The 25595-nt window shown below is 41.3% G+C and overlaps 1 protein-coding gene across 1 annotated transcript in view; it reads left to right on the top strand.

The window, feature by feature from the left end:
• LOC111952154 (copine-8-like) overlaps positions 1-25595 on the top strand; it is an 88395-nt gene that overhangs the window by 2779 nt on the left and 60021 nt on the right. The window contains exon 2 of the mRNA XM_023970687.2: positions 23542-23582. Within this exon, the coding sequence (XP_023826455.1) occupies positions 23542-23582 (41 nt within the window). The remainder of the gene's footprint in view (positions 1-23541; positions 23583-25595) is intronic.

Consider the following 25595-nt stretch of genomic DNA (forward strand, 5'->3'; position numbering starts at 1 on the left):
TCAAATTATTTTCATGTGCACTGCGTATTTACGCACAGACATTTATCTGCAACAAGTCAATTTGATGGAAACACAACTCTGATGGGAAAATGCACAAGGATCACCCTTAGGATTTGATTTGACGTTACGTTACGAGAGAGAGACGTCATCAGAGCGCGCAACAGGACACTGTACTCTCTACACTCGGTTTGTTGTTTACATTAAAACTTTCTCATTAAATCGATTTTAATCCGAACTGAAGTTTTGTTACTAAGGATTCCACAATACGGTTAGCCTTTACGGCTGGGACTGCAAATTGTGTGTTCCTTTTTTCCCCGTGGATTCCGGGAAAAAAAGTGCTATCTGGCTGTACTACCAGTGCTAGCTGGCTGTACTACAGACACCTGTCGTCGTCGTGGGAAAGACTCATTGATACCTTTTCGTAAAACAACTGGTTGCAGTATAGAGCCAATCTGGATACCAAGCAGATCCTGAGGGAAATCGATGAGTACCAACAGCTTTACGCTATGGAGGAACAACATACTCCTTTGTGGAAAGATCCGACCACCTCACAAAATAACTTTAACCCTACAAAAAAAAGAAAAACAGATTAATCTACAGACACGGATGATTTACTTACCGTTGAAGTAGAGGCTAGTGCTCTGGCTGGAATCCATGCAACAATGGAAAAGTTGTGTGAGGAGGTAGCAGGGCTGAGGGGGAGTTTGGAGTTCAGCCAGAGTTCTGAAGCTCCAAAGAGAAAACAAGGCACTCACAGCCAATGTAAAAATACACGATTCCAACATGGATTGTCTACTCAGGAAAACAGGGTGATGAAGGAGACGCTACTAGACATACAAAGTTGTAGCATGCGTGAAAATATATTTTTTTCTGATATTCCTGAGGACGCATCCAATTATCCAGAGGGCGCGATCAGAGAATTCATGAAATCCGTATTGAAACTTCCTATAGAGACTGTAAACAAGGTGGCTTTCCTCCAAGTACACAGACTTGGAGCTCGGAGCGACAAGACCAAGGGTCCCCGACCGATCATTGCAAGAATTTGAACACTACCAACAAAAGGAGCTGATCAAAAGCAGAGGAAGGGAGCTTAAAACTTCTTAGGACTAGGGGGCGACATTTTCGTTTTTTGGCAAAAAAACGTACCCATTTGAAACTGCCTATTTCTCAGCCCCCGAAACTAGAATATGCATATAAGTGTCAGATTAGGATAGAAAACACTCTGAAGTTTCCAAAACTGTAAAAATGTTGTCTGTGAGTTAAACAGAACTGATATTGCAGGCTAAAACCTGGGGAAAATCCAATCACGAAGTGACCCTGTTTTTGAAACCTCTCTGTTCCTAAGCATCCCTATTGCCCATTGAAAGGGATATCAACCAGACTTCTTTTTCTATGGCTTCCCTAGGGTGTCAACAGCCTTTAGACATAGTTTCAGGCTTTTATTTTGAAGAATGAGCGTGAAAGGGCACATTGCGTAAGTGGATAGGTGGGGGCTCTCAGAGTGAGTTCTGCGTAACAGAGAAAGGTGGCCATTGTTTCTGTGGACATTATGGATATAATTTGGGATTTTTGTCGGCGTTGTCGCGAGCGCTCTTTCCGGTGGATTCCTGGGCATAACGCATCAAACTAACGGAGGATAGCGGATATAAAAAATATCTTTAAGTAACATTTGTTGTCTAACTGGGAGTCTCGTGAGTGAAAACATCCGAAGATCATCAAAGGTAAACGATTAATTTGATTGCTTTTCTGATTTTCGTGACCAAGTTACCTGACGCTAGGTGTACTTATTGTTTTGTCGAGCGATCGATAAACTTACACAAACACTTGTATTCATTTCGCTGTAAAGCATAATTTCAAAATCTGAGACGACAGATGGATTAACAAAAGGCTAAGCTGTGTTTTGCAATATTGCACTTGTGATTTCATGAAACTATATTATATTATATACCTGTGGCGCTAGGCTAGGCTATGCTAGTCAGCGTTTCTGATGACAATTACCCCGGGTCCGGGATGGGTGGTTCAGAAAGGTTAAAGGGACCAAATTCTGTCTCGATGACCAATTTCCAAAGAAGATAAATGAACGTCGTAAGAGACTGTATCCGGTACAAAGACAACAAAGGATGGATGATAGGCGTGCCTTTATCATTGTGGACAAACTCTTTATAGATGGACAGCTATTCCGAGACAGCTCCATAACACTGTGGCTGTACTAAATTCTACAGGGACTTCAGGTTACGAAAAAAAATAAGGTAGGGGAACTGTTTAAAATATCTGAACATTATGAAGTGGATATGAACACACACGTACTCAACTACATGCTTGCTTACACATACGGACTTATACATACATACATACACACACACACACCTGATCTCGCTCTCCTCTCTCTCTCTCTCTCTCTTTCTCTCTTCTCTTCTCTCCCTCTCTATTGTCCAGAACTGTTTTATAATTTAATGTGTTTATTGTTTATCTTTGTTATGTATTTGTCTACAAGTTTGTATATGTTTACAACAAGCAAGGGGAAGATATCAGAATATGGGCATTGTGTCACGTGACCTTTATTTTCCTTTGTTTTGTCTTTATTTAGTATGGTCAGGGTGTGAGTTGGGGTGGGCAGTCTAGGTTATGTGTTTCTATGTTTAGGTTTGTCATTTGGCCTGATATGGTTCTCAATCAGAGGCAGGTGTTTTGCATTGTCTCTGATTGKGAACCATATTTASGTTGCCTGTTTTCACTGTTGGTTTGTGGGTGTTTGTCTTCCGTGTTAGTGTTTGTGCCACACGGGACTGTTTTTCGGTTAGATTTCTCTTTGTTATTTTGTTTTGTGTCGTGTTTCAGTTTACTTTAATAAAACATGGACACTTACCACTCTGCGTTTTGGTCCGATCCCTGCTACACCTCCTCTTCAGACGAAGAGGAGGACATCAGCCGTTACACATTGGGGAATAATAACATATTGTACGGAATACATTTGTACTGTRGTGAAGCCGTCTCTAGAGTAATGCAAGGTCTCTTTCATGATCATGTGAAACGTCAATTGCTATGGAAATGCTGGGATGTGTTTTTCAATGATGTTAAAGGTAATTATGATGCAACTATGATGGTGATATGGATTACAATTATGAATATTAAGGTTATACGCACTACATGTTACACACATAGACACTCAAACATGCAAATTGGCAGAGTTATTATTTATTTGGACATCACACATTATACTCTTACTCTTATACAGACATCATACACACTCATTATATCATATCCAATATCATACACATCAACCTACTCAGATTTGTTACACACATCATTTGTCTAAATTTTCTAACATCTGTGGCATTGGCTCACAGGYAAACAGGCAAGAGAATAAAACAAATATTGCTAGAACCTATTTCTTGAATTCTAAATATCAGACATTTSAAAGCTCTAGTTTTGACCTTCATAATACCKCTGTCAGTAACTTTACAAGCACTAATTATGGTCAATTTAGCCTGAGAATAGTATCTAGTTATGGTAAGGGGWGAAATAAGTMTAGCTAGTTATAATTGTAACGGTTTGGCAGATTAGAAAAAAGAGTTACAGTCTTTATGTGGCTRAAAGAAAAGGAATATAACATATACTGTTTACAGGAAACTCACTCTACATCCTTAGATGAAGTTGCGTGGGAAAAGGAATGGGGTGGTGAAATCATTTTCTGTCATGGACAAMGGAACTCAAAGGGTGTGATGATATTAGTTAAAAAATTTAGATCTGAATGTGCAAATAATCAGGAATGATTCGCAAGGAAGGTGGATCCTTTTGAATATGAAAGTGGACGAAWAAGAGATTTGRCTCATTAAYCTATATGGTCCAAATCAGGATGATCCACACTTCTTCGAAAACATGTATACCAATTTATTGAACTTACAGGCAACAAATTATCTAATCATTATGGTAGGAGACTATAACACAGTGTTAAGTACCTCAATGAACCGTAAAGGTAATCACTCTACAAACTATCATCACCGTGCCCTTAAGGAAAATACAAATATTATGATATTATGAAATCCATGAACTAATAGTACAGGTAGATCACAATAAAAACGATACTACAGAGATACAAAATAAGTTAGAGGAAAAACAAAAAGAACTTGAGGAAATTGTTCAAGAACGATCTAATATAATCTATTACAAAAATAAAGCAAACTGGATGGAATATGGAGAAAAATGCACAAAATTCTTCCTGAATCTCCAATACAGGAACGCTAACAAAAAGAATTTGCAGAAACTCGTTACTGAAGACATCTTATGATTCTCCGTATGATATTTTAAAAGAGGAAGCTAATTATTTTAGGYAGATGTTCTCTTTTCCGTCTCATCCTCTCCCACTGAATGAAGATTACGGTAAGGAATTCTTTCCAAATAATATAAAAAAATKGAAAATTAACAAATGTACAGAAAAATCAGTGCGAAGGCCAAATTACAGAGGAAGAACGTTTTGAGGCTATTAAGTCCTTTCAGTCTGGGAAAAACCCCAGGGCTTGATGGCATACCGGTAGAGGTATATCAAGTATTTTTTGATATACTAAAAGCTCCATTGTTAGATTGTTTTAACTACTATAGAAATGGTAGTCTGKCAGGTACTCAGCAGGCAGGTCTGATTTCTCTATTATTAAATCAAGACCCAGATGGCAAATATAAAGACCCGGTCTATCTAAAAAACTGGAGGCCCCGTACACTTCAATGTTGGGATGCAAAAATACTAGCAAAATGCATAGCACTCAGAATTWAAAGGGTTTTACCAGGTATTGTTCATCCTGATCGGACAGGTTTTTTACATTGACRATACATTGGAGATAATATACGACAACTWCTAGAAATAATAGAACATCATGAAACATATAAGAAGCCAGGAATGGTATTTATAGCGGATTTTGAAAAGGCATTTGATAAAGTATGACTGGATTTTATTTATAAATATCTGGATTTTTTCAATTTCGGTAATTCTCTTATAAAATGGGTAAAAATAATGTATAGCAACCCCAGGTGTAAAATAGTAAATAACCGCTACTTCTCAGAGAGTTTTGAATTGTCAAGAGGAGTTAAACAAGGGTGTCCGCTGTCACCATATCTATTCATTATGGCCATCGAAATGCTAGCTATTAAAATCAGATCCAATARCAACATTAGAGGATTAGAAATCCAAGGCTTAGAAACAAAGGTGTCCATGTATGCCGATGACTCAAGTTTTATGTTAAGTCCGCAAGCTAGATCCCTGCAATGTCTCATTAAAGATCTAGATAACYTTTCTGTWCCCTCTGGACTAAAACCTAATTATGATAAGTGTACAATATTACGTATTGGATCCTTAAAAAATACAAMTTTTACRTTACCCTGCAGTTTACCTATAAAATGGGCTGATGGTGAAGTAGACATACTCAGTATTCATATCACAAAATATATAAATAAGCTYTCCACAATGAATTTCAATGGAACACTTGTAAAAATAGACAAGATCCTGCAACCATGCAGAGGTAAATACCTGTCTATTTATGGAAAAATTGCCCTGATTAACTCCTTAGTCATATCTCAGTTTACTCACTTACTTATGGCGCTGCCTACTCCTGATGATTCGTTTTTCAAATCATATGAGCAAAAAATATTTTGCTTTATCTGGGACGCTAAACCAGACAAAATAAAACGAGCCTATCTATATAATGAATATGAATTGGGTGGGTTGAGATTATTAAACATAAAAGCACTAAACCTCTCAAAAAGCTTCACTCTTTCAAAAGTTTTATTTGAACCCTAAATGGTTCTCAAGTAGATTAATAAGAAAAGCTCATCCATTGTTTAAAAATTGCCTTTTTGCCTTGTGCAGATTGCCATGTCTCATTTTCGATTAATTGAAAATGATACTTTGAAAAAATTCTGTCTTTTTCAAACAAGCATTGCAGAGCTGGCTACAAWTTCAATGTCATCCCCCTGAAAAGATAGAACAAATATTACAACAAATATTATGGCTGAACTCAAATGTGCTGGTTGTTAAAATACCTGTATTTATTGAAAAGGGTAWTTTGTTCTTAAATGATATTGTAAATTGTAATGGTAGAGTTATGTCCTTCATGGAGTTATCAGAATTGTACAGGAAGGTCTGCTCAATCCAAGAGTACAACCAATTGATTACAGCATTGCCCCAAAAATGGAGGAGYGGGAGGAGGGAGGGAACTGGTCTGTCTGCCCAATATAAAGGATCAAAACTGGCGGAGGAATAAAAATAGCATAAATAGGAAAGTATACCAGTTTCAGTTGAGGACCAGGATGTTGACAACTGTCAAGGCGTGTSCGTACTTGTGCTGAAGTCAGGTGCAGGAGAGCAGAGAATTGTGAACAGGTGCACACTTTAATTCGACAGGAGAGATATACAGACGGACGCAGCTGCGTCCAAAAACCTCCAGCCAACAAGGCAAAGTGTAAAACGCGCAAAACAACGTCACAAAAACATCAAATCGTAATAAAAAAATAAAAACGCCACGCAGTCTAGTGCGTAAAAACACCTACAACACAAACAATCTCACAAAAGACATAAGGGGGAACAGCAGGAATAAATACATGTATGTTGGATTGGGGAATTATAATTAAAAGGTGTGCGGGAACAAGACAAAAAAATGGTTATCTAGCAAATGAAAATTAACCGTAGCGGTGATGGCTAGAAAGCCGGTGGACGTGCTCGACCTGGCCGTAACGCCACAACGAACAAAGCGAAGAGGAAGCCGACTTCGCCTGGAAGTACCTCAGTACTAAAATGTGGCAATACAGATATGCAAAATAGTTGGGAAAGAGAATTTTTGATGTACCAATCCTCATTGGTACAGGGTGATGAGTTGAAATACAAAATTGATACATTCAATGACTTTAGTGGGTTGTTTTCTAGTTAAAAGGATATATATAAATCTCCTTGCCACACCAAGGACAAAATGTATGTGAATATTGGGCAAAAACATCGAGAAGACACTGCAGACTTGTTGGGTGAGGATACATGAACTAGATAACATGTACATTTTGGTTATTGGCCTCAGTAGTGTTAATCGGTCTCAGTTGCCAGGATATGCTGAAATTTGAAGCATTGATCTCGTCCAAGAGATTCAGAAGATGAGTCTACCGCAGTCTGTGTTTCTAGAGATCCTTGATCAACATAGAATATGTTCTGAGAGGGTCTTAAGCAGAGCATGTTTCGCATTAGTTAATTTCTAATAATATAATACTACTCTATAGTACAAGTAAATGATTTCTATACTAAACTCGCAATGCTGGAGTAGGATTTCGTTAAATGTCGGAATATAGAGATAGAACATAATTATGTTGATACAACATCATAGCAATAGGATTGAAAGATATTGTATTGAAGATTTAAGAAACACTGAGTGGGTGGCACCAGCAAGGTTACAGACTGGGATAGTGCGGGAGGGGGAGATTGCTGAGGGATGCTGGTATTGTGGAATTGGAAGAGTCAAGTGAAGAGTGGAGTTGCCTGGTTGTAATGAGACGCTGATATGATCGTCTCAAAAGATAAAGGGAAAAAAAGGTCAAACAAAACAATAAAAACGTACAGTTTCGAATGAACGAACTAGGGTCGCCAGGTGCAATTATTTAACAACTAATGCTGGTTTGCTGACAGCGATCCTGTGTCAGGTGTTTGTACCCATGGCATATACACACACCCTCATTAAACATAAACACATACAAGAACAACACATACATGTCAATATGTGCCAGACAATGCACACGGACACTTTTTTTATTCTATTTTTAACCGTTATTTTACCAGGTAAGTTGACTGACGAACAGCGTTTCATTTGCAGCACATCGACCCTGGGATAGTTACAGGGGGAGGAGGGGGAGAATAGCAATTGTAAACTGCACATAAAGTGCATTGCTGTTTATGATTTCAGTTGTTCTTGATGTCCTTTGTTTTAATATATAGTATATAATAGTTTATATTGCATTGTTCTTTGCTGTTTTCTTCTGCCTTTTCCTTTTTTCTCTTTAGTTCATTCTGTTGGTTGTTGGTTTATTGGGGGGGTTATTGTGGGTGGGGAATGGAATTCATTTTATTTTTTATTTATTTTCTTCCGGGGGGACTGTGGGAAGGGTCTCGAATGGTTGAGGGACAGCTATTGGGGAACTGTGGGGGGGATCTTGGAGGGTTCGGGTTTCACAAGATTGTGATCAAGAAAAAGGAAACTATGACATATATCATGCACTATCATGCACACGCACCCTCACACATAAGGATGGCTCTGTTGCGGAAAGACTGATACATGTTTGATAGTGTCTTGATGCTGTATTTTTTGTCCTTCATGTTCTAATACTTTAATGTTACCACTTCCTTGTGTTTTTTGTAATAAATAATGTAATATTTTTTTTTAAGGATCTCCCTTAGCCAGTAGGCTAATTGCAGATTTTGGACAATAAAAATAAATACAATTGTAGCATGCCAAATTGTCCAGGAGAGACTTGGTGTTTCTCAATATGCATATTACTGTGCTCCAGACTCTCATGCTCCGAGTGCGTTCTCCGACCACGTTCTCTTGAGTACATTCTTGTGAGGATGATAATGTGGAGAATGCATAAAACAATACATTTGAGAAGCACTTGCAATCCCCCTACTGTATTACCTCACGCTTCACCTCCCTATTCACTGAACCTTCTTCCAGCCAGGACAATGGCAATAATAGACTAAACAAGATATACACAAAGCAAAAGTTTTACTTCATAATTATCAGCTAGATAGGTGAATCGTAATAATCTAGCTAGATAAACAGTCAAAAAATGACCTAAAACTAATGTTATGCAAGGTAGATATTTTGTGGATAGCTACCAATTCTTTGTGGGTAACTAGCTAGCCAGTTAGCCCTATTGACTTACCCTTTCACTGCACCATCGTCCAGCCAGGACAACAATGTCAATAGAGATTAAACAAGATATATACAAAGCAACTGTTTTACTTCATAACTATCCGCTAGCAATATGTGAATCGTAATAATGTTGCTAACCACATAATCTGAATATCAGCTCAAATAATGGCCGCCAATTGATTTCAAGATCATTTTTTACGTGGTTGCGTCCTATTTCTTTGCATACTTTCGGTTGAAGCTTGCATCGACGCATGCTTCACAATATGTACAAATTAAATTTGCATTCAAGAAGTGCCCTCCGTGCTCCGTTACGCGTACTTTGATTTGAACTCATACTCCGGCCCTCCCGTGCCCTAATGTGCATGCTCAGAGCACAGTAGTATGCATTTTGAGAGACAGCCACTCTCTGCCATAGCCTACACCCCAAATGAGCTCTTCAGCACCATTCTCTCATGCCTAGCGTGCACACGAGCCTGATGCTTTGCTTATGAGAGAGCGAGCGAGGCCTAGGGCCACTGTTGATTGTGAAGATGGAGGCTTTTTTCATTGAAGTAAAACAAAAGTTAGAGGAAAAAGAGCATGCCTATAGTGAAAAGCCTACAATGGGAATGTAATTTTTTTTAAATATTGTGGTGGAAGATGAGGAGAACGTTGGCATGATGAAATGCAGGTTACTGTGCAACTCCCTATTCAAGTTGGATTGTTACGGCTGTCGTCTTCCTCCTCTTCCTCGGACGAGGAGAGGAGAGAAGGATCAGTGGACCAATACGCAGCGAGGTAATTAGACATAAATGATATATATTGAAACACGAAGACGAAATACGAAAACACTTGGAAATTACAAAATAACAAACACGACGTAGACAGACCTGAACATGGAACTTACATAACTACACGCAGAACTCACGAACAGGAACAGACTACATCAAACGAACGAACAGCCAAGACAGTCCCGTGTGGTGCACATACACAGACACGAAAGACACAGGAGACAATCACCCACAAACAAACATTGAGAACAACCTACCTTAATATGACTCTCAATCAGAGGAAATGCCAAACACCTGCCTCTAATTGAGAGCCATACCAGGCAACCCTTTAACCCAACATAGAAACACAACACATAGAAATGCCCACCCCGCTCACGCCCTGACCAATAAACACATACAAAACAAGAGAAAACAGGTCAGGAACGTGACATGGATGCAATTTGGGAACTTACATTTATTTATAATCATTTGTTTTATTATTATATATCATTGATATTATTGTAAGCCTATTTTAAAATATGTTTTGTTTAATTCTGAGACCTTTTCATTAGCTAAATTAAATTCAATCAGTCTTTTTAATTGTGTGCTCCATATTTAGTTTAAGATGGGTTATAAAGTAGGTCTGTTGTAAAATATATAACATTAGCCTATTCGGTCATTTGTTGGTAGGGTAGGCACTTACATTTGATGTAATTGCTGCAATATAGCCTGTTCACAAACTTTTGAGGGTTTAAACCATATTTTATTCTGTTTTCTTTGGCCAAATTATGTTCAACTGTAAATCAAATCAAATTGATTTATATAGCCCTTCTTACATAGCTGATATCTCAAAGTGCTGTACAGAAACCCAGCCTAAAACCCCAAACAGCAAGCAATGCAGTTGTAGAATCACGGTGGCTAGGAAAATCCCTAGAAAGGACAAAACCTAGGAAGAAACCTAGAGAGAACCAGTGCACGCCCAGGCCTTAGTTATCTTTGTTTTCTTTATTATTTTAGTTAGGTCAGGTGTGACATGGGGGATGTATGTGTTTTGTTATGTCTAGGGTTTTTGTATGTTTATGGGTGCTGTGGTTTAGTTGGTTAAAGTGTCTAGTCTAGTGTATGTATGTCTATGGTTGCCTAGATTGGTTCTCAATTAGAGACAGCTGTCTATCGTTGTCTCTGATTGGGAACCATATTTAGGCAGCCATATTCATTAGGTAGTTGGTGGTGATTGTCTATGTCTTTACGTTAGTTGCTTGTGTCTGCACTTTCGTTTATAGCTTCACGGTCGTTTGTTGTTTTGTATATTTGTCAGTGTCTTTGTTTCGTTTTCGTCTTCAAATAATAGAAGATGTATATGTTATCACGCTGCGCCTTGGTCTCCTCTCTTCCACAATGTTACGACGATCGTGACAACCAGGCTATGAGGGGTGGCCATCCTCTTCTGCTGTGCCGGATGGAGATTATAACAGAACATGGCCAAGATTTCAAATGTTCATAAATGACCAGCATGGTCAAATAATAATAATCACAGTAGTTGTGCGAGGGTACAAGTGTCAGCACCTCAGGAGTAAATGTCAGTTGCTTTTCATAGCCGATCATTGAGAGTATCTCTACCGCTCCTGCTGTCTCTAGAGAGTTGATAACAGCAGGTCTGGGACGGTAGCACGTCCGGTGAACAGGTAGCGGTTCCATAGCCGAGGCAGAACAGTTGAAACTGGAGCAGCAGCACGGCCATGGGGACAACAAGGATCTCATGCAGGTAGTCCTGAGGCATGGTCCTAGGGCTAGGTCCTCCGAGAGAGAGAATGAAGAAAGAGAGAGAATTAGAGAGAGCATACTTAAATTCACACAGGACACCAGATAAGACAGGAGAAATACTCCAGACTGACCCTAGCCCCCCGACACATAAACTACTGCAGCATAATATGAGGCTGAGACAGGACGGGTCAGGAGACACTGTGGCCCATCCGATGATACCCCAGACAGGGCCAAACAGGCAGGATATAACCCACCACTTTGCCAAAGCACAGCCCCACACCACTAGGGGGATATCTTCAACCACCTTTAGAAATATTCTGATAGGCTAATTGACATCATTTGAGTCAATTGGAGGTGTACTGTGGATGTATTTCAAGGCTACCTTCAAACGCAGTGCCTCTTGCTTGCCATCATGGAAAATCAAAAGAAATCAGCCAAGATCTCAGAAAAAAAATTGTAGACCTCCACAAGTCTGGTTCATCCTTGGGAGCAATTTCCAAACCCTGAAGGTACCACGTTCATCTGTACAAACAATAGCACACAAGTATAACACCATGGGACCACGCAGCCTTCTACCACTCGGAAGGAGACGCGTTGTGTCTCCTAGAGATAATGTACTTTGGTGTGAAAAGTGCAAATCAATCCCAGAACAACAGCAAAGGACCTTGTGAAGATGCTGGAGGAAACAGGTAAAAAATATCTATATCCACAGTAAAATGAGTCCTATATCGACATAATCGAAAGGCCGCTCAGAAGGAAGAAGCCTGCTCCAAACGCAACCAAAAAAAGACAGACTCATGGTTTGCAACTGCACATGGGGACAAAGATCGTACTTTTTGGAGAAATGTCCTCTGGTCTGATGAAACAAAAATATAACTGTTTGGCCATAATGACCATCGTTATGTTTGGAGGAAAAAGGGGAAGGCTTGCATGCCGAAGAACACCCTCCCAACCGTGAAGCACGGGGGTGGTAGCATCATGTTGTGGGGGGCTTTGCTGCAGGAGGGACTGGTGCACGTCACAAAATAGATGGCATCATAAGGAGGAAAATTATGTGGATATATTGAAGCAACATCTCAAGACATCAGACAGGAAGTTAAAGCTTAGTCGCAAATGGGTCTTCCAAATGGACAATGAACCCAAGCATACTTCCAAAGTTGTGGCAAAATGTTTTAAGGATAATAAAGTCAAGGTACTGGAGTGGCCATCACGAAGTCCTGACCTCGATCCTATAGTGGGCAGAACTGAAAAAGCGTGTGCGAGCAAGGAGGCCTACAAACCTGACTCAGTTACACCAGCTCTGTCAGGAGGAATGGGCCAAAATTCACCCAACTTATTGTGGGAAGCTTGTGGAACGCTTCTTGAAACGTTTGATCCAAGTTAAACAATTTAACAATCCATCTTTGTGGCAACAGTTTGGGGAAGGCCTTTTCCTGTTTCAGCGTGACAATGCCCCCATGCACAAAGCGAGGTTCATACAGCAATGGTTTGTCGAGATCGGTGTGGACGAAYTTGACTGGCCTGCACAGAGCCCTGACCCATCGAACACCTTTGGGATGAATTGGAACACCGACTGCGAGCCAGGCCTAATCGCCCAACATCAGTGCCCGACWTCAGTAATGCTCTTGTGGCTGAATGGAAGCAAGTCTCTCAGCAATGTTCCAACATTTAATGGAAAGTGTAAGAGTGGAGGCTGTTATAGCAGCAAAGGGGGGGACAAACTCCATATTAATGCCCATCATTTTGGAATGAGATGTTTGACAAGCAGGTGATCACATACTTTTGGTCATGTAGTTGATTTAACTCTATCCCATACCTTGACCCTTACCTTAACCATTTGTAATGAGTACCTGAATCAGACACGGCAMCAGAACAAATCAGTTGGACAGGCATTTGATTTCCATATGGCTAGCATGGCCTCCTACGTCCTGTATGCACAAGCTTGCATGTTCATACATTTTTAATAGATGTGAAGACCATAGGCAGCTTGTGAGTTTCAAGTTTGGGAAAGCTTACAATTTATTCTACCATTTCTACCTGTCTGCATGCCAGTTATGATCATTTTTGTATGCGTATTTTCATGAAACAGTTTCATTTCAATTATAACGTTTTAGTTAACCAAAATCATTGTCACGTTGTTAATAATATAAACTATGGCGAAAGCAATAGCCCCTGCCATATGGACACAATGATACACTGTGATCCACTGGCGGCTAAAGAAATGAGCCTATAGAACACAGAGATGAAGCAGTAGGCCTATAACTTCCATCGTCAACAACAGAGTAGGAAATATCCTGATATATTCTGGTTCTTTCATTCACGTTCATCTCTCTATTCCGCCTGTCTGCCTCCCTTTCTATCTGTATCAAATCATTGTATCAAATGGTCACTTGGTCRGCYGGAAGAAGCTGTTGCTAGCRGATTTGCAACATTGCATCAACCAGTCTATTCCGGGATCTCAGAGTTCCCTGGGACAGTGAGCTCGGGACAGTTTCCACTGGATATATGGGATCATCAGATCATGATATTTTGCTCTTTCACACGTCTTGGTGATTGAGGTTTGGAAAGATTTTTCMAATAATGAGGAACTATAATTCACAAYAGATGTTAAAAAACTGACTTYGTTGACTTGTGAGGCGAATAAAAARWTWGTGGTGTACATGGGGATTTAAGACAATCAGAATTAAGACATTGCCAAATGGACACTTTCTTACAWATGCACGCATTCTGGAGAGAGACGCACCATATCTTCGCCACACCCCCTCCACTTCTTCGTGATGCAACATTTAAAATGATACTTAAACGCTATTGTAGTATCTGTGATCTATATCTGTTTATATTAGTTACTATGCTGTTACTAAGCGGTGATGTATTACTGCAGTGTTACGTTACTACACCTAATAGGAAATGCACATGTGCGCCATTGGGCCCTGGCTGTAGAGCACGAGAGGTTTTGACTAAACGACACAACTGTACTCCTGTCTCCTGCCTGGTCATTTTCTCCACAACACAAATATTACAGTTATCTTGACACATATTTTAGACACTTTTCACTGACCGCTGCAACTAGGTTAGATAGACTTTTGCCAATCACAATACCCCAAATCGCAGGCTTCCCGAACACACTTGCGATTTTTCACTGTCTTTTTACTGTTGTTTTTATGTCTTTCCTTACCTATTGTTCACCTAATACCTTTTTTGCACTATTGGTTAGAGCCTGTAAGTACGCATTTCACTGTAAGGTCTACACCTGTTGTATTCGGCTCACGTGACAAATACACTTTGATTTGATACAATCCACAGCGAAAATGTTTTATTTAGAATGATCCTCTGTGGCTAAGTCATGCTCCCTGGTGAAGTATTTTTAATGACATCAATTTACTTTAGGGCAATCCAGCATCCTAACAGTGCACTGCACCCACCAACTTTCCTTTCCAATTCGCAAGAGGTTGAAACCAGAGATCTGTATATAATGACGAGATGCTCATGTCTCCGCCCTAACAATGGGAGTCTTTGTCCCAAAGGCGGAAAGGCAGGCGACAAGCTTAGGTCCGCATATTATTCCCATAGAAAGGCATTGAGATTCTACTGGACAGATTTTGGCGAAAGTGAGCCCTCTCGCTTCGCCTCTTCCTCTCTGCTGAAACTATATCACGTGAGAAAGCATCCGAGCAAGCGAAACAGCTCCCCTCTATATGTAGCCCGTGTATCTGATGCTGTCTGGACAGAAATAGTATGACATGCCATACTATTTCTGTCCAGACTGCATCAGATACACTGGCTACATATACTGAGACAGAGGGGAGCTGTTTCACTCGCTCAGATGCTTTAACTGAGATTGATGTGTCTTTCTGTTGGCACGCATCTCAATCAAATAAATGATCAATATTTCAATATTTTATTTGGACGGGCAAGGAGGTATGGTAGGGCGGGCCAGGCCCCGTAAGGCCCGCCCATAACGCCGGCCCTGGCCTAAACTTAATGTTTTAACCCTATCGTAAATCTTAACACTTATCTTAGCCATTCGGAATGAGTGCCTAAACTTAACCCTTAACTTGGACATTTGAGAAATGGTACAATATAGAGCAGCAGTTTCTAAATTTGACATTTGGAGAAACATGGAGAAACTTCTAATTCTACAGTGAGAGCTTGTTGGTCTAGATACAGTGCCTTCGGAAAGTATTTATAACCCTTATTTATACCCCGAAACTTATTCCACATTTTGTTGTTACAGCCTGAATTCAAAATGGATTAAATATATACTTTTTCTCACTGATCGACACACAATACCCCATAATGACAAAGTGAAACCATGTTTTTAGACATTTTTGCACATTTTTTGAGAATGAAATACAGAACTATCTCATTTACATAAGTATTCATGTTAATACATGTGAGATTCACCTTTAGCGATTACAGCTGTGAGACTTTCTGGGTAAGTCTCTAAGAGATGTGCACACCTGGATTTTGGACATTATTATTTTAAATTCTTCAAGGTCTGTCAAATTGGCTGTTGATCATAGATTTTCAAGGGGGTGTGTGTCTATTTGTCAATAACAGCTGGTGCGCGACGTCTAACATTAAAGAAGTCTCGAGGTATTGCTCACCTGAGGTAGAGTACCTTATGACAAGCTGTAGACCACACTATCTACTAAGAGTTTTCATCTATATTATTCGTAGCCGTCTATTTACTACCACAGACCGATGCTGGCACTAAGACCGCACTCAACGAGGTCTGTAAGGCCATAAGCAAGCAAGAAAATGCTCATCCAGAAGGGGCGCTCCTAGTGGCCGGGGACTTTAATGCAGGCAAACTTAAATCTGTTTTACCTCATTTCTACCAGCATGTCACATGTGCAACCAGAGGAAAATAACCTAGACCACCTTTACTACACACACAGAGACACTTACAAAGCCCCTCACCCGCCCTGCATTTGGCAAATCTGACCATAATTCTATCCTCCTGATTCCTGCTTACAAGCAAAAACTATAGCAGGMAGTACCAGTGACTCGCTCAATACAGAAGTGGTCAGATGACATGGATGCTACGCTACAGGACTGTTTTGCTAGCACAAACTGAGTAATCGGGAGAGAAGGGCCTTGGTCAGGGCTCTAGAGCTCTAGAGTTCCTCTGTGGAGATGGGAGAGACTTCCAGAAGGACAACCAGCTCTGCAGCACTCCACCTATCAGGGTTTATGGTAGAGAGGCCAGACGGAAGGCACTCCTTAGTAAAAAAGCATATGACAGCCCGCGTAGAGTTTGCCAAAAGGCACCTCAAGGGTGCAGAAACAAGATCCTCTGGTCTGAATGCCAAACTCACGTCTGGTGGAAACCTGGCTCCATCCCTACAGTAATGCATGGTAGTGGCAGCGTAATGCTTTGGGGATATCTTTAAGCGTCAGGGACTGCGAGACTAGTCAGGATCAAGGGAAAGTTGAATGGAGAAAAGTACAGAGAGATCTTGATGAAAATCTGCTCCAGAGTGCTCAGGACCTCAGACTGGGGTGAAGTTTTACCTTCCAACAGGAAAACGACCCTAAGCACGCAGCCTAGACAACGCAGGGGTGGCTTCGGGACAAGTCTCTGAATGTCCTTGAGTGGCCCAGCCAAAGCCCGGACGTGAACCCGTTTGGACATCTCTGGAGAGACCTGAAAATAGCTGTGCAGCAACGCTCCCCATCGAACCTGACAGAGCTTGAGAGGATCTGCAGAGAAGAATGGGAGAATCTCCCCAAATGCAGGTGTGCCAAGCTTGTAGCGTCATACGCAAGAAGACTCGAGGCTGTAATCGCTGTTAAAGGTGCTTCAACAAAGTACTGAGTAAAAGGTCTGAATACTTATGTAAATGTGATATTTCCGTTTTCTTTTCTTTTTTTTGCAAAAAAATCTAAACCTAGTTTTGCTTTATCATTATGGGGTATTTTGTGTGTGTGTAGATTGAAGGGGGAACAAATTATTTAATCAATTTTAGAATAAGGCTGTAACGTAACAAAGTGGAAAAAGGCAAGGGGTCTGAATACTTTCCAAATGCACTGTAATTAATTTACCAGTTTCTGCAGTCCTTTATTCTCTCAAATCTAMTGATAATTTCATCTCATTATATGCAGACAATATTTCCCAATATCTAGACAATGTATCTCAATCGCTCCCAAACGCATTGAAGATCATAGATGAATTCAGCTTCATCTGAAGTTATAAAAATGTATCTAATTAATTCAGCCCGACTGCCTCTCAAGACCCTGTTGGAGGACTCCATCTCTATTTATGGAATCGCAATTGTTTCTCATTTTAAATATTTAGTGGTAGATACAGTGTATTTCCTTCCTTAGATAAAACCATTGCCAGAAACTTTTAACAGAATGCTCAAATCAATTCAATCTGACCTCAGTAGATGGACTAACGTTCCAGTTTCTTTAACCCGGCAGAATATCTATTTTCATATTGAATATATTGCCACGGCTGAATTTCTGTCGTTTAATGCTACCTACAGTATGTCTCCCACTTCTGGCTATTGGGATCAAATCCAAACTTAGTCCTCCTGTCTCTTTTTCTCTATCTGTACCAAATTGTAAAATGTATATTTATTTTTGTTTATTTTCCTTTAACCACCCCCTCCACAAAAATTTGATTGGTCACGAAAACAAACAAAAGTTAAGATACAATATGTATTTTATGCTTAAGTCATTCTAAGATATTGAATTTGGAGATCAGTGTTCCTTCAAAAAAGGAGGTGCATGTGGCACTCTCTAAGAGATTTTTGTATTTTTGAAAGTTTCCATTACAGAAGCCTAGATTGAGAAGCTGTTATCTGCCTGCTCTGAGCTGCGGGAGGGAGGTAGATGTATTATGTGTGACCTTTGGGTAGAAAGGGTATGAAAGGCTGTGATGTGTTGTGATGTGGCTGTATTGAGCTGGGACACCGACCTGCTGGTACTTGACTTTAGATCCTAGTGGAGGCAGGTTGACGTGTCATCCTGGGAAGGAATGAATAGAGTCACTGTGTCCTATTAATATATGCACACTGTGAATTAAGCTCTGTACAGAATTAGAAACAGCACTGTGGTCATTTTGATAGTTGGTTTAGATCCAGAAAGGAAACAATCTGTTTTTGGAGTTTTTCAATGGCTCAGCTAAAGTCAAGTTGCTTCAGACTGCCAGCAAGAGTCTTGAGAATAGGCCTACTGAGGTTTTTAATTGCTCAAAAGTGGTGTGGTTCACACTCTACCTGTGAGCATAGTTGGAATTATACATTTACTCTTGGGGGATGCTGGATGTCTCCAACATCAGTATCTTTTGACAATTTTGCGAGTCCACATTGATATTTATATTCTTATGGGAAGGCCCTGATTTGTCATGGGGGTGCCCAGCCCTCCTAGCCCTGTTGTAATTACGAACCTGCCTGTGAGCTAATAGAGCTGTAGCAAATAATTAACAACACTGCAGGACATAATATAGAGGCCACAGGAGGTTAAATGGTACAAGACCCAGAGCATAGAGGCTCCAGGGGCCTAAATAGTAGAAGACCTGGACAGACGCAGATCAAGATTGTGTAGCCTTCAGGTCAGGTGGACCCCGGCCGAGCCCCGCAGTTAAAGTGGTTTCCAGGGTATCGCCTTGAAGTGTCCCAGGCCAAGCCCCACAGGGTGGTTTCCAGGGTAACAGTGAAGTGGCAGAACTGTAAGKTTGTGTGAGTGGCTCAGGGCCAGAGCCACAGCCCCAGGGGTGTCATGCTGAGTGACTACGTTAATTAGCTTTTCAGAAGAGCCATTTGGTCTCATTAAGGCCACACCAGCTCCTCCGTGACATTAACCAGTTACTTGACAGAGAGGACGGCGGGCACCTCCATCACGTTCACATATTGTTTGACGGTTATTTCTCTCTCTGTTTCTGTCTGTCTTTCTCGACTTGCTCCCCCATTACAAAATCGTCTTTTCCCCCTTGAGCCGTGTCCTATAATTCTTGACAGGATTCTTGAGTCATTCAGAAGTTAGTTAGAATGTGGAACGTTTTTTTTTCTTTTCTATTCTTTATTAATAGCTTTCATTTCAAAAACACTGTTGCTGATACTTCAGAGATGTCTCTCTTTCGAAGGTCCATTGATTTACACTGCATCTGTTTTAGTCCCACGCCATTGACCTCATTGATCACAACCGAATGCTGTCTTCCCCAGAGACTTGGTCTCGTGTTGTCAGACAGTGTTTATTTCACTCATATCAATGACTCTTTTTAAACCAGAGATTGACATTCTACCTTATTAGCATTTTACCTTATCAGCATGTTTATTATAATACTTATCAGCATGTCCTATTTTGCTATCCTCCCCTATTTGATAAGTGTACTGTGTTATTTACAACGTTTGCCTTCACTTAACGCCTTATCACCCGTGAAATTGCATGAACTATTTGTTTGCTTCACGTGGTGTGCAGTGATTCTACAGTTTGGCATGGAATATTGACTATAAGATTGTTTTTTGTCAATCCCTATCACCTGCTCCCTCTCCTAACAAATGACCAAACACKCCCCCGAACTAAACATGAAAGGAAATTGAGAATTACATTCAACGCACCGTTCGACCCGGGAACYTACTGACGGACGGACGTCGGACTTCTTGCTGCTGTGCTACAGTTGTTTTACCCTGTACACATAGTGCTAGTGTTACTTATAGTCCTAACTCCTAGCCTCTCTATAGGTTTCTAGACATTTCTAACTGAGGGCTTAGTGGTTTTAAAGCGAACCATTCAAACAAATTATTTTTACGCTATTGTCACCTTTTTTCTACATTTTGAATTGAACAAAGAACCTTTGACTGTGCTGTACTTGTTTGCCGTAGGTTCTTAGAACTCTGCTTTTGACATTTACATTATATTCACAGTACAGTACCGGTGTGTATGGTGTGAGAGAAATTACAAGATTATGTTATAATACTTTTATTGAATCAAAATGGTTGTTTTTTTCGACAGAATAGAGTATTCTTATAGCTATTGTGTGTGTGTGTGTTCTACTGAGGATGGGCCTCTGGGAGATAACACTGGCAGAGGAGATTTACGATGTCTTTGGGTGATAAAACCTAAAGAGCATTCCATAGCATGAGTGTCACGTTCGTCATAGGGATGAGACCAAGGCGCAGCGTGATAGGAATACATTCGTCTTTAATAAATGAAGAACACTTAAACTAACAAAACAACGTGAAGCTATAATAACTGAGTGCTGACATGCAACTACACATAGACAATAACCCACAGAACCTAAATGGAAAATRGCGACCTAAATAGGATCCCCAATCAGAGACAACGATAAACAGCTGCCTCTGATTGGGAACCAATTCAGGCCACCATAAACCTACATTACCTAGACATACAAAATCCCCATAGATAAACAAAAACCCTAGACAAGACAAAAACACACATACCCACCCTCGTCACASCCTGACCTGACCAAAATAATACAGAAAATATAGAAAACTAAGGTCAGGGCGTGACAATGAGTTAATGTTTCTGTTCTCTATGGTACCAGAGAGAGATGGTTCCAGTTTGGAGTCGGAGGGCCAGACACTGGTCTATACAATGAAAACTGTTGACACAGCAGATGCTGTCTGCTATATGTATTATAGGTATCTTTCATACAAATCTTAACCTTGTGACCCATTCTATATGTCTGTTGTTCGTCATGTAGATTGAAAGGGGTCTATCTTGGCTATAAAATACCTTTTGTACTTTTGTCTCACCGCTCTCAACGGATCATCATCACTATTGCAAAGCTCTCACTATTAAAGATTTTGTTTCAGTATAACTCTGACTTGTGTGATAMSTTTGTTTCTCCTCATTTGATAGTAAAGAAATGAACCACCGCAATGGTTAGTGTACGAAGAATCTTCCCCTCTGGCAATTTGTCCATATCGCATAGGCCTAACGCCATTCCATGTGACTTTGTTTTGCGGGATGAATAACAGACAGCTTAAGGTTGTTCTGTCTGATGTTACTCATTCATTTATACTTCTATAACGGAGAGACAAAACATTGAGTAGAGGTGAGGAGAGAGACTTGAGGAGAAAGATTTTAAAGAATGAAAGATTAGTGGGAATTTAGACGCTTTGTCAATGCAGCAGTTTGGCAATGTTGAATGGAAGTTCTTATTCATTGTTCGGTGATTCTCGTTGGTGTTAATGTGCTGTGTGTCCTTTCCCTGCATAGGCAGCAGAAGCAGCTTCTCTGAGTCTGTGGGTTTTCCTCTCTGCCTCTGTCTGATTCTTTAAAGGTCTAATGGTCAGACATTGGCGTTTCATCAATAGCCTTTGCTAGTGACAGGACGCGGTATCATAATCCTTTTGATAAATGAGTCGGTTTCTTTGGGAGACCGATTGATAGCGCCAACAACCTTGGCCCCTCTGTCAAAGAGTGCTGTTATACTGTACTCTTGGGCTTCCTTTCCCTTTTTGTTTTCCTCTCAACCTCCAATGTCACGAATATTTAATGCGCCCCTTTTTGGGAGACTCATCTCCAGGGCCATCTCAGGKGAAAGTCGGTCCCCCTCAACTCACACAGTTAGAACAGAAGTCAGACTTGGGGATAGAACAAGGGAGATGTTAGGTGACTACTAGTACTGCATGATGTAAGTGGTGGGATTTCAAATCAAATGTTGATGTTGTGTTGGGACTGTGCTCGTAAATGTTTGATGAACGGTGAGGAGGCACTCTGTTCGGCCCACCTGAAATTCCTGGACTGTGGGTAGTGGGGAAAAGGTCTTTTTAAAGATTTCCCCTGAATGACCAGTCATGAGAGAAAGGCAGCTGAGTAGTCACACACACACACACACACACACACAACACACACAACACACACACACACACACACACACACACACACACACACACACACACACACACACACACACACACACACAACACAACACACACACCACACACACACACACACAAACCACACACACATGCACACACTCTTTCGGTCATTCTCTCTCTCGTTCTCTCTCACACACACACGTTCCGCCTGCTCCTTGCACCTGACCCCTTTCCACCTATGGGCTCTGGGGAGAGAACACATTTTGGGTATTTTTCAAACGAAGCATAACACGTTTGGTATTTGATATMACGCCAGTCGTTATAAACATTGATGTAAACAGCGCAATTCTGTCGCTTATTATCACTTATTTTTGGTTTCAGCCAACTAAGGGGCTAATTGTGCTCTGAAAGAGGCCAGCCAGCCAGGCATAGTGTGATACCATCTGGGTCACGCTGGGATCAGCACAACATGGGTGGCTGATCTAGATACATCACTAACGATCAATCGCCTAAAGACACTCCCTGCAATCCACTCGACTGCCTTGTCACACAATGAACGTCGTGCTGTGGACACCTAGCTAGCATGATGGTGGTAACCAACCCTCTCACGCTCTCTCTCTCTCCCTCTCCCAGCAAAACAGAGCATGAACGTTTGATGCAGTTTAATATAGGATCTGGCAGGAATTCAAGCTGCGAGCGGTTTTGGGTTGTCTTTGTTGGACCTGGACTCATCACTTGGTGCAAACCAGAGTAACCAAACAGAGTAACAGACCAATCCTGTTGCTGCTGATGTATCACAAATACACACACACACACACACACACACACACACACACACACACACATACACGGAGACTGCTAATGAGGCATGCCGGGACTCCTCTCCCACTGACTCTGATGTTATGTGCCGGAGCGTTTCGTTTCGGGCCGTTCCTCTCCGAGTCTCTGATGCAAAGTGATGGTGTGCATATCTAATCACGTCCGGGGTACCTCACTGGCCCGGTGCACCTCACTGGCCCGGTGCACCTCACTGGCCCGGTGCACCTGGAAGGAAATGGGACTTGTCTCTTCCATGGCTATTCTTACAGCAGGACAAGACAGTGGTGTCGTACGTGTGATGACTTATTGAGTCTTGACTTGACAAAGGGCGTGTCAAAATTGGGGAAAAAAAGCATTTTTGATTATTTGTTTGAGAAATGAATGGAGAAATGTCTATAGGCGCTACTAAATGCTTTATTTTATGCTTTATTTTTCAGTCCGCTATGAAATGTACATCACTACCTAATAACATATTGAACAACGAATAATGGCTTGTTTCTTTGCATTCTTGTTTTACAGAAATCTCCTGGACAGAGACACTTTCTCCAAATCAGACCCAAGTAAGAAGGTTTCCTACACACACACCCTCTCGCTCTCTTCCTCGCTCTCTCTGGCTCTCTCTCTCCCTGACTCTCTCTCGCTCGCTCTCTCTCTGGCTCTCGCTCTCTCTCTGGCTCTCCCGCTCTCTCTCTGGCTCTCCCGCTCTCTCTCTTGTGCTTCCCCCTGTGAATCAGCAGGCATTTGCATATGTCAGAGGTTGTCATCTCAGCTCTACAAACAGATTGTCGTCATATACACCAGCCATAGGTTGCAGGATTCCCTTATTCCCTGCCGATTACACAAATTCTCCAAATCACATCAAGATTTCTGAAAAATCATGGCATTCTGGTACTTTCTGGATTTTTTGCAACCCTAACAGCCATATCCGTCACGGAGATAAGGATCCGTCTGTGTAGTGTGTACATATTAGTACATCTTTAAATTGGGAACATTTGGGCCACTGTAGGAGATGTGGTCAGACTCAGCACTAGGAGGGAGGAAGGCCATCTGACCCCAGGGGCCTGCTGGCTGGGTTCTGTAGTATGTTTATCTAAGGAGGCACTTGTGCTGTCTCTGCAGTGCTGACGGTACTGGCCTCAGTCACACAGCATTAGACCTCCTCAGCACTGTACTGCAGGCCAGGGGGCCAAAGACACAAACACATACACACACACACACACACACACATACTGGCCACAGGGAGCCTTACACACATTAGGGTAGGCTAGCCTATAAGACTTGACAACACAACACTGTTGACAACACAACTTGTGTGTGTTTTTGTGTGTGTGTGTATGTGTGTATGTTCACGTGATGGTGCATGTTCCAACCTAATGCATGGAGACCATATGCAGTCCCAGCCTTTGTTAGCAGCTGACAGGGTTTCTGTGCAGTCAGACAGCTGAGCTCAACCTCACACAACAGCATAACATGACATTACATTACACCACGTACACAACAGCCAGCTCTCTTCAACACTGTTGGCCTAACCCACTGAAACATGCGAGCCTTGACACTGAGGTGGGCCAAGAGCCATGACCTCTGCTATAGCAAGCATGTGATGCTACTRCATTATCTCCAGAGCTTTGTTCACTAGCATGCATACAGAGCTAGTGAGGGAAGGTAGAAGCATAGAAATATACTGAACAAAAATATAAATGCAACATGCAACAATTTCAACGATTTTACTGCGCTACGGTTCATATAAGGAAATCAGTCAATTGAAATAAATGAATTAGGCCCTAATCTATGGATTTCACATGACTGGGCAGGGGCGCAGCCATGGGTGGGCCCGTGAGGTCATAGGCCCACCCACTTGGGAGCCAGGCCCACCCACTGGGGAGCTAGGCCCAGCCAATCAGAATGAGTTTTCCCCCACAAAAGGGCTTTATTACAGACAGAAATACTCCTCAGTTCAGCTGTCCGGGTGGCTGGTCTCAGACGATGAGCTGGCGTGGTTAYGCGTGGTCTGCGGTTGTGAGGCCGGTTGGACGTACTGCCAAATTCTCTAAAACAACGTTGGATGTGGCTTATGGTGGGGAAATGAACTTTCAATTCTCTAGCAACAGCTCTGGTGGACATTCCTGCAGTCATCATGCCAAGTGCATGCTCCCTCAACTTGAGACATCTGTGGCATTGTGACAACTGCACATTTTAGTGGCCTTTTATTGTCCCCAGCACGAGGTGCACCTGTGTAATGATCATGCTGTTTAATCAGCTTCTTGATATGCCACACCTGTCAGGTGGAGGGATTATCTTGGCAAAGGAGAAATGCTCACTAACAGGGATGTAAACAAATTTGTGCACAAAATTTGAGAGAAATAAACGTTTTGTGCATAAGGAACATTTCTGGGATTTTTATTTCAGATCATGAAACATGGGACCAACACTTTACATGTTGCGTTTATATTTTTGTTCAGTATATAATTACTCATCTTAATTCTATGGACAGAGGTTATTGAAGCTTTTTCAGAGGTGRAATGGGGTGGAATGGGGGCTCTGACCCCTCTGATTCTGATTAACTGGATTTTATA

The sequence above is a fragment of the Salvelinus sp. IW2-2015 genome, linkage group LG26 (genome assembly GCF_002910315.2).
Source record: "Salvelinus sp. IW2-2015 linkage group LG26, ASM291031v2, whole genome shotgun sequence".
Taxonomy (NCBI): domain Eukaryota; kingdom Metazoa; phylum Chordata; class Actinopteri; order Salmoniformes; family Salmonidae; genus Salvelinus; species Salvelinus sp. IW2-2015.